The following is a 17,476-nucleotide window of genomic DNA, read 5'->3' on the forward strand; positions in this document are numbered from 1 at the left end:
AAAGTTCATAGAAGGCTTGATCAAGATCAATGCTGAGAGGCTCTTTCTCCTGGCTGCAGAAACAAATCCGGGTGTCAAAGCCTCCGGATAAGGGGTCGTCCACTTAGGAGGCAGATGTGGAGGAGTTTCTTCACTGAGTTGTGAATCTTTGGAATTCTCTACAGTAAGCTGTGGATACTCAAGTATTGAGTAGATTTAAGGCTGTGATTGAAAGGTTTTTGGACTCTTGAGGAATCAAGAAGTGGGGGTTCGGGGGAAGTGGAGCGGAGGTAAAAAGAAATAGCCTGGTTTTGATGAATGGCACACTAGGCTTTGTGTATGTGTGTGTGAGGGGGGGAGAGGAAGGGGTGTGGCCTACGCTCCTGCTCTTTTCCTATTTTTAATGTTCTGTCCTCATTACAATCATTTTCATGTTTCTTGTATTTGAAAATGCCTTCCACATTTTGCGAGAGAATTCAAGTGGATTTTTGATATTTTCTTAATCTAGTAGTGGGTAACCTGTTTGTTTCTGATGAATGTACTAGCTCTAGAGCTGGGCCAAGCTTTAAAAAAAAATCTTATTTGAGTTGTTGGTGACCAGGCACACTAAAATGTGGGATTAATAGATGTATGTTTGTAAAATCAAGTTGTGAGCTTTGGATTCTGTGGTCAATATACTTATAAAACAATGACTCGAGCTGCTAGCATGCTTTCCTGAGATCCTGGTATCTGATTAGTCCCTGCTAAGCATATATGAACATACAAACCTATGAAATAGGAGCATGGGTAGGCCATTCAACCCCTCTAGTCTACCCCGTCATTCAGTAAGGGCATGGCTGATCTAATTGTTCGAGTTGTGCGTTCCCCTCTACCTCCATTAACCTTTGAATCCATTGCCTAACTAGAATCTATCTACCGCCACCTTTAAAGATATACAATGATCCTGCTTCCACTACCTCTGAGACAGAAGAGTTCCAAAGTCGCACAACCCTCTTGGGAGAAAATAATTCTCACCTCTGTCTTATGAGGGCGACTCCTAATTTTAAAAAAATCCTCCCTAGTTCTGGACTCGCCCAGAAGAGGCAACATCCTTTCAACGTCCACCTTGCTGACACTGTTCAGTATCTTCTACACTTCAATTCAGTCACCCCTCACTCTTCTAAACTCCAGTAGAAAAACGCCCAGTCTGTCTAACATATCCGAATGGCCAAAAGGCCTCCTCCTGCTCCTATCTTCTATGTATGCTCGTAAGACAACCCACTCATTCCAGCTATCAATCGAGTAAACCTTCTCTTGACCCGCCTCAAGGATTTGCATTCTTGAATAAGGAGACCAAAACTGCACACCGTACTCTAGATGCGGTCTCACCATTTCCCTGCATAACTGAAGCACTCTATGTTCAATCCCTCTCGTAATAAAGGATAACATTCCATTAGCCTCCTTTATTACCTGCTGCACCTGCATACTAACATTTTGTGACTCCTGCATGAAAACACCTAAATCCCTCTGCACCTCGGCATTAAGTGACACTCTGCTTTTTTTATTCTTCCTGCCAAAGTGAACAACTTCACACTTTCCCACATTATACTCCATCTGCCAGATTATTGCCCACTTGCTCAACCTATCTATATCAATCTGCAAGCTCTATGTCTTCTTCACAACATACTTTCCTACCTATCTTTGTGTCATCTGCGAATTTAGCTATCATTCCTTCGCTCCACTCGTCTATCATTGATGTAAATTGTAAAAATTTATGGCCTCAGCACAGACCTCTGCAGGACTCCACTCATCACATACTGCCAATCAGACACGCCTATTTATGCATACTCAACATTTTCTGCTAGCCATCCTTTAGTGCAGGCTAATATGTTATTGCCTATACCATGAGCTTTTAATTTCTGCAATAACCTTTGATGTGGCACCTTATCAAATGCTTTCTAGAAATCCAAGTGCCATACTTCTACAGGCTCCCTTCTGTCCACAGCACATGTTACTCCTTCAAAGAATTCTAGTAAATTGGTTGAGCATTATTTCCCTTTCATAAAACCACGCTGGCTCTTCCCACCGCTCTGAGGAGGCGGTGGTAAAGTGGAATTATCACTGGGCTAGTGATCCAGAGACCCAGGGTAATGCTGTGGTGATCCAGGTTCTAATCTCACCACTGCAGATGTCTAGGGCAAAGTTAGTAGTGAGAGTTAGGGCAAAGTTACTACTGAGAGTTGGGGAAAATCTGTGGGGATTTTTTTTGGGGGGGAGAGTGGGAGAATAAAATAGCAGCCTGTGCTCTAATTTGCTGGGGCGGGGGGGGGGGGGGGAGGGGGAGCGGAGAAATTCTTGGGGGTGTATCGATTTACTCCATGTGATTTCAAGAAATGACTGAAGGCACTAAATACTGCCAACGGCCCGGGCCCTGACAACATTCTGGCAATAGCACTGAAGACTTGTGCTCCAGAACTTGCTGTGCCCTAGCCAAGCTGTTCCAGTACAGCTACAAAGCTGGCATCTACCAGGTTATGTGGAAAATTGCCCAGGTATGTCCTGTATACCAGAAACAGGACAAATCTAACTCAACCAATTACTGCCCCATCAGACTATTCTCGATCATCAGTAAAGTGATGGAAGGGGGTTATCAACAATGCAACTCAGCAATAACCTGCTCACTGATGCTCAATTTGGGTTCCGCCAGAGTCATTCAGCTCCTGGCCACATTACAGCCTTGGTTCAAACATGGATAAAAGAGTTGAACTCTAGAGGTGAAGTGAGGGTGACTGCCCTTGACATCAAGGCAGCAGTTAGTCGATTACAGCAAAACTGAGTCTGGGAATTAGGGGGAAACCATTTGTTGGTTGTATTCATATCTAGCACAAGAGATAATGGTTGTGGTTGTTGGAGGTCAATCATCTTAGTTCCATGACATCTCCATAGGAGCTCCTTCGGGTAGTGTCTTAGGCCCAACCATTTTCAGCTGCTTCATCAAGGAACTTCCTTCTTTCACAAGGTCAGAAGTGGGAATATTCACTGCTGATTGTGCAACGTTCGACACTATTCACGACTCCTCAGATACTGAAGCAGCCCATGTCCAAATGCAGCAAGACCTGGACAATATCCAGGCATGGGCTGTCAAGTGGCAAGTAAGATTCAGACAATGATCATCTCCAACAAGAGAGGATTGCCTCATGACATTTAGTGGCATTACCGCCGTTGAATCCTCCACTATCAACATCCTGAGGGGTCACCATTGATTAGAAACTAAACTGAACTAGCCATTGTGGCTACAAGAGCAGGTTGAAGTCTAGGAATCCTGTGGCGAGTAACTCCTCTCCTGACTCCACAAAGCCTGTCCACCATCTACGAGGCACAATTCAATAGTGTGATGGAATATTGTCCACTTGCTTGGATGAGTGCAGGTCCAACAAAGAAGCTCACCTCCATCCAGGACAAAGTAGCCCGTTTGATTGGTTCCCCTTCAACAAACAATCAACCCCTCCACCACCGATGCACAGTAGCAGCCATGTGAACTTGCCAATGCTTCTTAGGCAGCAGCCTCCAAACCCATGACCTCTCCCATCGAGAAAGATAAGGGCAGCAGACACATGGGACACCACCAACTGGAAGTTCCCCTCCAAGACACTCACCATCCTGACTTGGAAATATAAAATGGCGCTCCTTCACTGTCGCTGGGTCAAAATCCTGGAGTTCCCTCCCTAACAACACTGTGGGTGTACCTACACCTCTGATTGCAGTCGTTCAAGAAAGCAGCTCACCAGCACCTTCTCAAGGGCAACTGGGAATGGGTAATAAATGCTGGCCTGCTACCGCTGCCAATATCCTGTAAATGAATTTTAGAAAACAATTACCGTGAGTGGGTCTTAAGTGCCCAGCTATAATTTTAATGATCGATTCTAACACCTTCCCCACAACATATGTCAAGCTCATTCTCTATAATTTCTTGTTTTCTACCTCCCTCCTTTCTTGAATAGAGGGGTTATATTTGTTACTTTTCAGTATGATAATGGAACCGTTGCAGAATCTAATGCATTTTGGAAAATTAACACCAATGCATCTACCTCATAGCCACCTATTTTACAATCCTATAATGGACATTAGCATGGACCAATCCAAAAACAAGCAAGAAACCCATTATTATTGATTCAGTTGTACTATAAAATCTAGGAGATATGAGAGGAAATAATTGCTTTTTATTATCTTGATACTTAGCAAAGCCCCCATGTTTGACCTGTAGTCTATGCTGAGGTAGTTGTACAATAGCTATAATTGATCTTGTGTTAGCCATGGTTCAGTTGATAGCACCCTTGCCTCTGAATCATAAGGCTCCATGCTTGAGTCCTACTCTTAAGACTTGAGCACACAAGTCGAGCGTGACGCTCCAGTACTGAGGACTTGCATTCTTTCATGTGAGATGTTAAACCAAGACCCATCTGCCCTCTGGCGGATGTAAAATATTTCATGGCACTATTTTGAAGAAGTGCATGGGAATTGTCCTGGCCAATATTTATCCTTTAACAAACATCGCAAAAAGAAATTCTGGCCATTATCATATTGTGGGAGCCTACTGTGCAAATTGGCTGCCGTATTCCATATAAAACCGCAGTGACTACATTTGAACAGGACTTCATTGTTTATAAAGATCTTTGAAATGTGTGGTGGTCGTGATAGGTGCTAGATAAATGCAAGGCTTTTTTTTCCTTGGGACCCCCTCATACTGTGCATGAATCCGGCTGTAAAATGCTGAGTGTTTATTTTGGAACATTGATAGTCCTCAGTTGTGCCTTTTGTGATTAAATAAACTTGTCAGTTCTCTTCTGTTGAGGCTCGCACATGAATAATGACCACTTCGGTGAGAAGATGGGTTTCACCTTTAGAATCAAATCCCCAAAAATAGACTTCATATTACTGCTGTAGCACAGAGAAATACAAGAGAGACCTTTGACTTTGTGATCATAAATTGATATAAAATCTTGTTTTGCGTATCAGTCTTTTTTTTTAAAGAGCATCACCAGGAATATCATTTTAAGTTCCAGAATATTTAAATCGATGCAGTATGACAGCTGGTGCCATTGACACGGAAACCACATGTATTGTAAGGATAATTGTTTCTCTGCTAGTCAGCCCCATTCAGAAATCTAGTTGTCCCAACTGTAAATTATTTCAATATTTTCTCTTGTACTCTGTTGGCTTGAAGTATCTTATCTAATCCCGTTTTCGCAATCTCAAAAGAACTTGGCAATACATTTGTGCCATGCTATTGATGCAGGGAACTACCTATATGGTCCAGAAAGCTGGTATCCACACCCTGTCATCAACCTGCTAATAAAGACATCAAATAAACCACTACATTATATTGAATTTAGAACAGACACAAGATGTTTGGGCCAGCCAGTGTATGCTGGTTTTATCCTCCGAGCAAGGATTATTTTTAATCTATCTGTCCACCCTGTTTCCACAGCCCTTTCCTTCAACCGCCTGTTAAATCTATTCTTGAATGTTAACATGGCCTTGCTTTAGTCATTAACTCTGGTATTGTATTCCACAGCCTTAAAACTAGCTGTGTTTTAAAAAAAAAAAAGTTTCCCCTGCTCTCTAAATGTCTTAGTCTCCTCATTTTAGATCACACAATCATCGGAAGCAGTCTGCTGTTTCAACTCTTCATGATTTTAAGCATCCCATTAAATCAGGTTGTATAGACCACCTACATCCAAAACGGCCCTAGTTACATGGATATTTACCGAATAAAAGCAGCCCCTCTGGCCCAACTGTGATGATGCTCCACAGGAGCTTTCTCCACCATGCTTCATCTTAACCTGTAAACATTTTTCTTCTAATTCTTTCCCTGTCAGGTACTTATCCAACTTCCCCTTTAATGTTTCTACAATGTTTGCCTCAATGGCTACATGTGGTACTGAATCCAAATTATCACCACTCAATCTTTCACACCTTCATATTTATATATCCTTATACTAGACTGCATCTGATGAACCTGTACCCTGTAATGCCTCGACATTCTTCCTCTTGTGGAATCCAAAACTGCACAGTAGCACAAGTGATTAGCACTGTGGCTTCACAGCACCAGGTTCGATTCCCTGCTGGGTCACTGTCTGTGTGGAGTCTGCACGTTCTCCCCGTGTCTGCGTGGGTTTCCTCCGGGTGCTCCGGTTTCCTCCCACAGTCCAAAGACATGCAGGTTAGGTGGATTGGCCATGATAAATTGCCCTTAGTGACCAAAAAAGGTTAGGAGGGGTTATTGGGTTACGGGGATGAGGTGGAAGTGAGAGCTTAAGTGGGTCGGTGCAGACTCGATGGGCCGAATGGCCTCCTTCTGCACTGTATGTTCAATGTAGTACTGCACCCGTGGTCTTAATTGGCTTTTATAGATTCACCATTACACTTTGGACTTTTTTATTCGATACTTCTTGCCATATAACACAGTTTTCCATTAGCATTTTTAAAATTGCCTGTCCACTTGAAGTGCTGCTTGATGACTCAGAACCCCTTAAAGCCTCTGCTCTAATATGGGGGTGGAGTTTTACTGAATAATATCACCTTACTGATATTGAATTTGATCTTTTCACCATCACATCCATATCCCCTTACAGCCTCCTTACTCCTCAGAATGATTTACTTTGCAATTTGGCTACCTTGTCTAAATCGTTGATCTACGGGAATTAAAGTGATCTCAGAATAGAACTATGGGACACTGCTCCCTGCCTTCATCCACTATGAGAAGCTGTTCTTAAATTTTATTCTTTGTCCCCCTTTCTGATCACTTTTAACCAGGTTTGCTACCCTTTCCTTAATTTAATATCCTTTAATTGGGTGGCACGGTAGCACATTGATGTTTCACAGCGCCAGGGACCCAGGTTCAATTCCCGGCTTGGGCAACTGTCTGTGCGGAGTCTGCATGTTCTCCCTGTGTCTGCGTGAGTTTCCTCTGGGTTTCCTCCCACAAAAGTCCTGAAAGACGTGCTTATTAGGTGAATTGCACATTCTGAATTCTTCCTCTGTGTACCCAAACAGATGCTGTAGTGTAGCGACTAGGGGATTTTCACAGTAACTTCATTGCGGTGTTAATGTAAGCATACTTGTGACACTAATAAAGACTATTATTACCTCCTCCATTAAAGTCTAATGTGGGACCTTGTCAAAGGCTTCTTGCAAGTTTTATATACCACTTCTGCTGTTTTTTCCCATCTGTCATTTAGTTCATTGGGGATGTGAGAAACATCATGTTTGTCAAGCATGATTCCTCTCTCTATGTTGGCTGGTTCTAATTATTTTAATCTAGAAATTTAATAAATTGACCTTTAATTTAAGATTTCAAAATGTCCTCTGAAGTTAAATTGCGTGGCCTGTAATTACACTTGCTTTCTGCCTGACAGTGGATATTGCTTGGCCGTTCTTCTGTTGGCTAGCTAAAATCCACACTCTAGGGAAACCTAATTTCTAAGCTCTGCTGTTTCTTTCCCTTGCTCTCTTATGTCCTCCTGTAACTGAATTCATTTCCCTCAGTGTTTTCCAAACTTTTTTTCCTGAGACCCACTTTTGCCGACCGACCTTTGCGACCCACGCTGGCTGACCTTCGCGACACATGGCATGTTCGCTATGCGAAAGTGGAGCCTGCTTTGTCCTCACAATCTCACTCCAATTTGATTTGCAGGGGGAACGGGCAATGCGCATACCAGGTGCAGACTTCAGCCAGTTCCTTTGTGCAGTCTTCATCTTTGTGATAACTGGAAAATCCTACCTCACACACGTAGGTCGTTGTGAAGGGCAATAGCAAAGCAATGCTTGTTTTAGTCAGCACTAGATACATGTGGGAGATGTTATTCCCGAATGCGGGCAGCCTCACGGGCTTTTGGCATGTTTTTCACATGTCAGGTATAGCAGCGTAGTCTTTTCATTTGGGGTCAGCTGTAAGTTCATAACTGACTCTAGGGTTTCAACTTCAAACGGAATTTTTCACCCACCACTTCTCTTTCAAATTCTGAAACTTCTCCCCTCATTTGCCTGTACCTCCCTGCAATTAACACGCATTGGCACAATTGACAAAACCATAACTCAGGAAATCATCTTTATACTCCTTTGTTCCCAAGTTAAGTTTCTTCTTTGTAGGCTGGTAACCAGAGGCCCTGGAACTCTGTACAGGGCTAACACTAGCACTGCTCTATCCTCCCCTGGACTCTCCTGAGAAGCTCTCTCCAGCAGATTCAAATATAAGATCCTGGCCTGAAGGTACTCTGCCTATTTGTTTCTCTCTCCTTCTCTATCTTGTAACAAAAGGATTAATCTTCACAGTCCTTTTGCCTTGCTTTGTAGTAGCTAGAAAATGGATGAAGCTCTCTGCTGTGATTTTGGTGTCGAAAGTACATACATACAGGGCACTTGACGTCAACTGTGCGTTCAGGATGTGTGACCTGCTCACTGCTGCCACTTATGGTATTCCTCCTTGTTTTATGCGCATAGCCTCATTTTGTTCTAATTTAAAAGGCAGCAGTGGTTGACAGTCTCAATAAAAATGCTGGTAGTGGCTGTTGGGCACCTCTGCAATTGGGACCACCACGGGAATGCTACCACCCTCCCAACACCCACCCATGGGTCGTGACCCGCGCTTTGAAAAACCCTGCCTTAATATATAATTAGCAATATAAGACCAGAAAACGCTGAGAATATTCAACAGGTCTGGCAGTATCTGTGGAGCGAGGAGCAGACTTAATGTTTCAGGCCTCTGACCTTTCATCAGATTCTAAAGGAGGAAATTATCATGTGTTCTGCGGAAAGGTCTCATGCTTGAAGCATTAACTCTGTTTCTCTCCCCATGGATGTTGCCAGACCTGTTGAATATTTCCAGCATTTTCTGATTTTATATAACATTTTCAACATCTGCAGTATTTTGCTTTTGGTATCACATCATTAATTGATAATCGGGACTTGGTTTCAAAGTTTACAGATGACATGAAGCTTGTAAATGTAGTAAACATAGGAGTACATTTCAGGCAGAAATGGGCACTCTGGGCAGATGAAATTTAATGCAGGGAAATGTGTATGGCAGGGTGAATGGCCTTTTCCTGTGTAGTATGATTCTCTGATTTGAAGTTTGAAGTGATACTTTTTGGAAGGAAGAATTAGGAGAGGAAATATCAACTAACTGGTACAAATTTTAAAGGGGGTGCAGGAACAGAGAGACATGCGCAAGTCTTTGAACGTGGCAGGAAAAATTCAAGTTGAGAGGGCTGTTTAAAAATAATACAGAATCCTGGGTTTTTTGAATAGAATACAAAACAAAATGTCTGCTAAACCTTTATAAATCACTGGTTAGGCCTCAGCTGGAGTATGATGTCCAACTTTGGGCACCACAATTTGGGAATGATGTCAAAGCCTTGGAGATGATGCGGAGGTGATTTCCCAGAATGACACTGGGCTGAAATTAATGCAGTTGTATATGGAGAAGGGTTGTTCTGCCTTTGGACAGAGAAGGCCAATGGGAGATTTAATAGTGGTGTTTAAAACTCTGATGAATTAAACGGAGAGGAACTATTTCCATTGGGAGAGGCTCAACAACCAAAGGAGACAGATTTAAGGTGATTGGCAAAATATTGAGGGGAGGAAATGGGAATTGTTTTTACATTACGAGTTCGAATGCGCTGCCTAAAAGAAGGTGGTGAAAGTAGATTAAATAGTTACCTTCGAAGGGAAATAGGATATATAATGGAATATTTGCTGGGCTATGGGGAAAGAACATAGGAGTGTGACTAATTGGATAGCTCTCTTTGAAAGAGCTGCCACAGACATGACCTGAATGGTCTCCTACTGTGCTGCATGATTCAATGGTTCTAATTTATTATGACATCTAATTTCATGATTTATCTTCTCCCCAATATCCTATTTTCTAAAGTTCTCATTAAGTATCCCTACCAATTTTCATATACCATCTTGCTAACACACCATCCTTTCTTAGAAGGGACCTTATCTTCTAACGATTCTCTTTTCACTAATGTACTTCAAGAATATTTTCTTGTTTGATTTTTAAGATTCTCTTTGCTTATTCATTGCATGAGTAACCATTCAATCGCTTCTAACCCTTTTTATTATTGTCATTCCTACTGGCTCCATTTACCCTCTTCTTCATTTATAGCTTGTTTCTAACAATTCTTGACCATTGAATTGGGAGACCTGAAGTAGTCTCCTTTTTGTAATGCTGTATGTTTATTCTGCATCTTTGCAGTTCTTAAAATAAGTGCCATTTTTCTTCTCCAGTGGTGTGATAATTTCCCTAACCTCTGCAAACTTATTCCTTCTTGTTTTTGTAAAATCAATTCTAATTTGTACTGATATTCCCCTTTTTATTGGGACCTTAAAACGTATCCTATTAGGCTTACTACATTTCATTAAAATTACAGATTTGTCACTCATACCTGGATTTAGCAATGTCCCTTCCATTGTAGGCACACATTTTGGGAAGTCATTCATTTTTTTCTGTTTACTCCTTGCCTACCTCCCTGATTTATTTATAGATTCCCTCTTCTATTTTCCTTCCCCATTCAGTGATCGCTTGCTTTGTCCTTTTGATTATTAGAAGAGCTTTTGATGGTGAGATTCATTCATCAAAGGTTGTGCGAAAAATCCTTGTAATGCTGTTTCAGACCGTCTTAGTGACTGCAATAAGCAAATTCCAGGTTACAGATCTGAGATTCCCAGCACATGTTTTTCACCAGATATTTAACATGGGATTATGCAGGTGCAGTACAAAGAAACAACTGTTGTTGTTGGATCTTTGCTTGGTACATTGAAGGGGAAGATGAAATGTTTGGTCCATTGAGAGTGTGTGTGCGTGTTAATCTGCAGAGCTGTGCCATTGGTGATTCTACATTTGATGCATGTTACTCTAACCTTTAGTCGAAAATTTATTGCCACCCACTGCAATTGGTAGTCCTCCGGCAACTTCCAATTCTTCAAATGTGAACCATAAAATGTGACTATTGCCAGGCAATAGTCTGCAGTGGGATGGTGAGGAGGCTGTATTTTCCTGCGGGAGGAAGCTGTATTTTCCTGTAGGAAGAGGCACTGGATAATATCCGGAAGCTGGAACCCTGATCTGCCCTCCCCTTCTTTCCTTCTTTCCTATCAGTAGGGCTGTTGCTCATTGTTACTTTTGGCTTCTCCCTGGTGCAGGTTGACTAACCTGGCAGAAACTAGGAATAAAATCTGTAATGTAGTCTGTATAGTCAAGTGCTTTTACCCCATGTAAAACCCACAAAGTGGATTTTATATTTTTATTTCATTTCACAACTAAATAATATGCTTCTCATGATTCAGCAAGTTTATGCAATGAGTAATGTAAACATGGGAAGCAATAGTGGTGTGGTATTGTCACTCGACTAGTATTCCAGAGACCCAGGGTAATGCTCTGGGGACCCGGGATTGAATTGTACCCCACGACATGTGAATTAAGTATGATACACTCACGTGTGGCTTACATTCCAGATCCGCAGCAATGTAATTGACTCTTACCTGCCCTCTGGAAATTCCACATGGTTCAAGGGCAATTAGGGTTGTGCAACAAATGATGGGGGTTTGATATCTAGCCTATATGGAATTAGCCAAACTCCATAGGGGTAACAAGAAGCCATTATCGTTACACCGCAGGTTGCAGGGGGTTGAAAAATGGCCGTGCTGTCTTGAATGACGTGCTAGAAAACTGTGTAGTTTTGGATGATAACCGGTTTGAACTTTAATAATTGATGCTCTAGTCTCTGAATAGTCTGTTGTCCTTTATATTTGAGACTGTCACATGAATAATGTCCTTTTGAGCTAAGGTACTGGCATCTTTAGAATTGTGCTTCAGCAGACAAATCAATGCTTTTGGGAGAGGAGTGGAGCAAGAAATTTAACTGGGAGGGGTAATTTAAAGTAAAATATTTTTTGTTGCACAAGTGCCGTTGCCAACATGCTTATGTAATTGTGTTGTGTGGGTTAATTCGAGAACATCCCTAAGATATGTAGCAAAAAGCGCAAATTGAATTGTCTCTAAGTTTTCAGTAGCACTTCATTAAGATTCTACAGAGACTTAACTAAGATTCAAAACTGTATTTGGATTTTGGGGTTATTACTGTCATATTGTACAATATTCTTGGGTGAATTGGGCATTGCATTGTCCCAGATGGAGATTTATTCTTATGGATGCTTTCTAAATAAAATCCTGTCAAATTTATAGATTTTTAGTCTCCATGCTGCCACCCCACTCCCCCCTCCCCAAATGGTTCACCTGAGCCATTCCATGCTTTAACGCTGATGGTTTCTCTTTCTAGGGAATGGAATAATTGTGCCAAAAAAGATCTACAAGTGCCCGTTTTGCACCTACACGGCTAAACAGAAAGGAATCTTAAAACGACACATGCGCTCACACACTGGAGAGCGGCCGTACCCGTGCGAGACCTGTGGAAAAAGATTCACCAGACTTGAGCATCTCCGAAGCCATGCTTTAAGCGTGAGTAAAGTTTGCATATTCTTGCTTATAACCATCATTAGGTGAAACTTTAGCCCCACCCTTCACAATAGATAGGCTGTGATTGTTTCATCTTGACGCCCTAATTTCTAGTTAAACGCTTTAAATTATATAGCTTTGAGTTCAAGGCTCACTGCACGGACTTGAGTACACAATCTGGCCTGTCATTCATTTCATAGATTTTTACAGTGCAGAAGGAGGCCATTCGGCCCATCGAGTCTGCACCGGCTGTTGGAAAGAGCACCCTACCCAAGGTCCACGCCTCCACCCTATCCCCATAACCCAGTAACCCCACCCAACACGAAGGGTAATTTTGGACACTAGGGGCAATTTATCATGGCCAATCCACCTAACCTGCACATCTTTGGACTGTGGGAGGAAACCGGAGCACCCGGAGGAAACCCACGCACATACGGGGAGGATGTGCAGACTCCACACAGATAGTGACCAAGCCGGAATCGAACCCGGGACCCTGGAGCTGTGAAGCAATTGTGCTATCCACAATGCTACCGTGCTGCCCATTTGACTGCTGCAGTGCCGAAGATGCCATCCTTTTGATATATTAAACTGAAGGCCTGTCTGCCCTGTCAGGTGGACATAAAAGATCCAACGGCACTGTATCAAGGAATGACATGGGAGTTCTCCTTGTTAATAAGGGGCTGGTTTAACACAGTGGGCTAAACAGCTGGCTTGTAATGCAGAATAAGGCCAGCAGCGTGGGTTCAATTCCCGTACCGGCCTCCCCAAACAGGTGCCGGAATGTGGCGACTAGGGGCTTTTCACAGTAACTTCATTGAAGCCTACTTGTGACAATAAGCGATTATTATTATTATTAGTATTATTATTATTATTATTATTATTATTTTTCCCTTCCCTCACATCTAAAATCAGATCATCTGATTATCACTTGCTATTTGTTGGATCTTGCTGTATGCAAATTGACTCCCACATTTCAACAGTCACTCTTCTTCAAAAGTACGTAATTATTTGGCTGTAAAGTGCTTTGAGATGTCCTAATGTCATGAACGATTAACTTACTGTTGCAGTGAACCTTAATTCTGTGTTTAGGAAAATGCTTTGTTACCGTGGTTTACCTTGGCCAATATCAGCAAATATGTTCACAGGACAAAACGCACTTGTGCTCTGTCAATATGTTGTTTTCCTGTTTTTATTTCCTGCCCTTCTATCTTCCAGTATGCTCAGCTCCTCCGTTGAAGGCATTGCCTAATTCCTGGTATTCCACTTTTTTGTGCTAACCTTCGAAGCTTAGAATGTCATACCATTGTAAAGTGCTATTTTGACCCATATCTTTCCTTCAGTGCTGCTGTCTTTTTCCATCTAGTCTAGTTCCACTCTAGTGCTTGCTCCTGTACAATTTAATAATCTTGCTTTCACATATTCCTCTTTAAAATGATCTGTGGATTTGCTTCAGCAACATATCTGTGTGGAGTTTGCACTTCCTCCCAGTGTCTGTGTGGGCTTCCTCCGGGTGCTCCGGTTTCCTCCCACAGTCCAAAGATGTACAGGTTAAGTGGATTGGCCATGCTAAATTTCCCTTTAGTGTCCAAAAGGTTAGGTGCGGTTACTGGGAGCAGGCGTGGGCTTAAGTAGGGTGCTCTTTCCAAGGGCCGGTGCAGACTCGATGGGCCGAATGACCTCCTTCTGCACTGTAAATTCTATGATTCGGTAGAAGACTGTATTGTAATCACCTTTTGGTTAAATACTTTTTCCCCCTAACTTATGCTTTAGTTTTTATTGATAGCCTTGTGGGGAGAGGGATTGTTTGCAGTGAGACAAATCAAGGTGTGCGGTGGTAGATCATGCACTGGGTAAGCCTACCTCATGGCACCCCCACATATCTAGCCCGCCCCCAGGGACGACACCGGGGGTGGCATTCGACTGCCCTCGGGACCCTGGCCCGAGCCCATCTCCAACACCCATGCCCCACACCAGCGGCCTCTCATTACCCACCCTCTGGGACTGGGCCACACTCCTCTGTCTCTGGTTCAGGTCAGCCAACGCTAAACAAGTGCTCCCCATGCCCGCCGTCATGTCCTATTGTGGCTGGGCCATGCTCTGGAGCGGCGCAGCAATGTCCGTGTGGCCCTGATGCATGGTTGCTTGTTACATGGCGGCCCTGTCCTGTGCCTTGTCCACCGCCCTGACACTGTGCTCCAGGCCTTGGACGTCCTGATCCAAGGTCTCCACCACGTGCGCTACCTGTGTGGTGTTAGCCGGGTAGCACGCTTGGTTGGCACTGCCTCCTGCCCCTGCAAGCAGTTGGACTCCTCCAACTGCACCTGCAGGCATTATATCATTGCTGACAGTCCCTCATGTAGTCCCCGGCTCTGCGCCTGCATCCTCAACATTGATGGGACCGCCAATTCCGGAAGCCTGAGATCCTCTGGACAGCAGCTAGTCCCTGGGGTTGGGCCACCATCCGCCCCTCAGGAGTTCCTACATCCACCTGATATACTGCTGCATGTGTGTCATGCGCACCAGATAGTGCCCCAGGAGCCTCTTCACTAACATAACCAACCAAGATGAGTGTCTCTGGGATGGTGGAGAGTGTTGGTGACAGTATTGCCAAGAAGTCAGTGTTGTCCCCAGATCTGTGCTCTGGGGTATTGCGGTGTTGTGGTTGGGGGCGCAGGTCACCAGCAGGTCCCGCCTCATTGCCGGATGAGTTGTGTGGTTGCGGCTCGGGGTGAGGGACTCAGACGGACCTACTCGTCGTTAGGTGATCCTGCAAAACCAAAGACAAGACGCATGGTTAGATCGTGAGTGAGGGTGGTGGGGACTGCCGCACGTGGTATAGGGTCACCGCTATTCATTGCGGGCTCATTTTGATCTCCGATGCCGACCTCTGCTTCGGCAACTGCCCCTCTCTAACCCCCACAATGAGATGCGGGAAGCGCAGGGGTCCGCGGCTGGTGGCCTGTATGTGCAGGACACCCGGCTTTGGCGGACGGTGTGGGTGTTGGTATGTGGTGCAGGGTGGGATGCGTGTTGACTACCGGCGAGTGGGGTTCGATCGCCTCTAAGCGGCGGGGGAGGGGAGATGGGGTGCTATGGGGGTTGGTGCCAGGGGCACGGTGATGGAGGTGGCACACCCAGGCTGGCCTGGGATGTTGCTCAGTCTTGCCCAGCACTGCCTACCGGTAGGCCTGGGGGGGCCGCCGGAGGAGTGGGGGGAATTATGGGTATGGGGTGTGTGGGACGGGGGAGGTGCCAGGGACACGGTGCTGGTGATTCACCCTGGCTGCCCTGACGAGGTCGTGCAGCTTCTTCCTGCACTGCTGGCTGGTCCTGGTGGTGGGGCTCACGGCCTCTGCCACCTGTGCCAAATAAATTTAATACACTCCAAATATTTCATAACGAGTTTTAGAAAATGCTTAATTGTTCGTATATTAATGGAACTATCAACATCAAATTGTAAAAACAAAATAAATATTTATGCTTTGATTGGACACCGAGGGAGTGCACGACTCTCGCAGTAATTGTGTGTAATCAGCCGCATCTCACTTCACGTGGCCTGTTTTACGTGCGGACCACTTTAGTCATACTGGTAGGAAAATAAATTCCCAAATGGAAACCAGCAGAATGTGATAACACTGTGCGTGGGCAACAGTCAGCACTCTCAACCGCAGGTCGCTGACCACTTCTCTAACCCCTCAGCCCTGGAACCATTTGAGTAAATCTCCTTAGTACCCTCTTCATTGCCTTCATGTCCATCTATAGTGTGGTCCCCAGAATTGCACACAGTACTCCAGCTGAGGTCAAAACAGTGTTTATGAAGATTTTGCCTTTCTGGCTGTTGTAGTCTTTATTATTTTTCCGTTTTGAAAGCCCAAGATCTCGTATGTTTTTTAAAATTATTTTATCAGTTAGAAAGCCAGAGCTCTCTAGTTCGGACAGGGGCAAACCCCCAATCCAGCTCCCCGCCTGCTCCAAAAACCAATTCAAATTAAATCCAATTCATGGTCCCCACAAGAGAGACAGACCAGATCCAGGATTACACCTGACCTCGGCGCTCATCTTAGCCAAAAGGCCGAGAAACAATTTATGTTTTATTAACTGCTTTGTTACTTGTCCTGCCACCTTCAAAGATTAGTCCACAAGTAGCCTTGTGACTCTTCTTGCACCCCCTTTAACTATTCTCTATTTAAATATTTCCCATTCCTGATCGACACTTCTGTTTACTATCTTGCCATCCTGTTAATTTGGCTAAGTATTATTATTTTACTTTTTCAGCCAATTCTCAACCTATTGATATTCATGGATCCCCTGCAGTGCAGGAGGCCTTCCAACAGAGCACTCTATTTAGGCCCACACCTCTGCCCTATCCCCGTAACCCATGCATTGATCATGGCCAAATCCACCTAACCTGCACATCTTTGTGACTGACGGAGCACTGGGAGGAGACACAGGGAAAACGTGCAAACTCGGCAGACAGTCACATACCAGAATCAAACCCATGACCGTGACGCTGTGAGGCAGCAGTGCTAACCACTGTGTCATCATGCTGCATAGTTTCCCAAATGTACCCCTACTCTTGTATGATTTCCATGTCAAGTAGTAATTTCCTTCCCTGAGGTAACAAAATATTAACAGAGGAAACGGTCCTGAAAATACAATAGGGTTCTTTTTTTCACCACAAATGCTGTTCATATCCCAGTCTATTTTTGAACCAGTGTAAAATTTGCAATGTTAATGATTAACATTTTTTTCTTTTAGGTTGCCTACAAGTGCAGGCTTCTGTTTCTTCTCCATTGTTTGACAGTCCATAATGTACTGTCAGTAAAGTTATTGATGCCTTGTCATTTTTCAGTTGTATTTATTTGAGTTACTTATTTAAATCTTTCCTGCATGATGTTATCCTGCTTACTACCTCTACCCCATCTCACTTCATCTACACCTCCTGAATGACCTATCTGCAGGAGTATTCAATTTCCCAGGCAAATTTCAGAGACTGCT

At 43.8% G+C, this 17,476-nt stretch overlaps 1 protein-coding gene across 3 annotated transcripts in view; it reads left to right on the plus strand.

Moving 5' to 3' along the window:
- Positions 1 to 17,476, plus strand: part of LOC140417632 (zinc finger and BTB domain-containing protein 8B-like) — a 34,406-nt gene that overhangs the window by 8,559 nt on the left and 8,371 nt on the right. For all 3 annotated transcript variants that reach the window (XM_072501223.1, XM_072501222.1, XM_072501221.1), the window contains exon 3: positions 12,303 to 12,481. In XM_072501223.1, the coding sequence (XP_072357324.1) occupies positions 12,303 to 12,481 (179 nt within the window). The remainder of the gene's footprint in view (positions 1 to 12,302; positions 12,482 to 17,476) is intronic.

Source organism: Scyliorhinus torazame, chromosome 1, assembly GCF_047496885.1.
Source record: "Scyliorhinus torazame isolate Kashiwa2021f chromosome 1, sScyTor2.1, whole genome shotgun sequence".
NCBI classification, from domain to species: domain Eukaryota; kingdom Metazoa; phylum Chordata; class Chondrichthyes; order Carcharhiniformes; family Scyliorhinidae; genus Scyliorhinus; species Scyliorhinus torazame.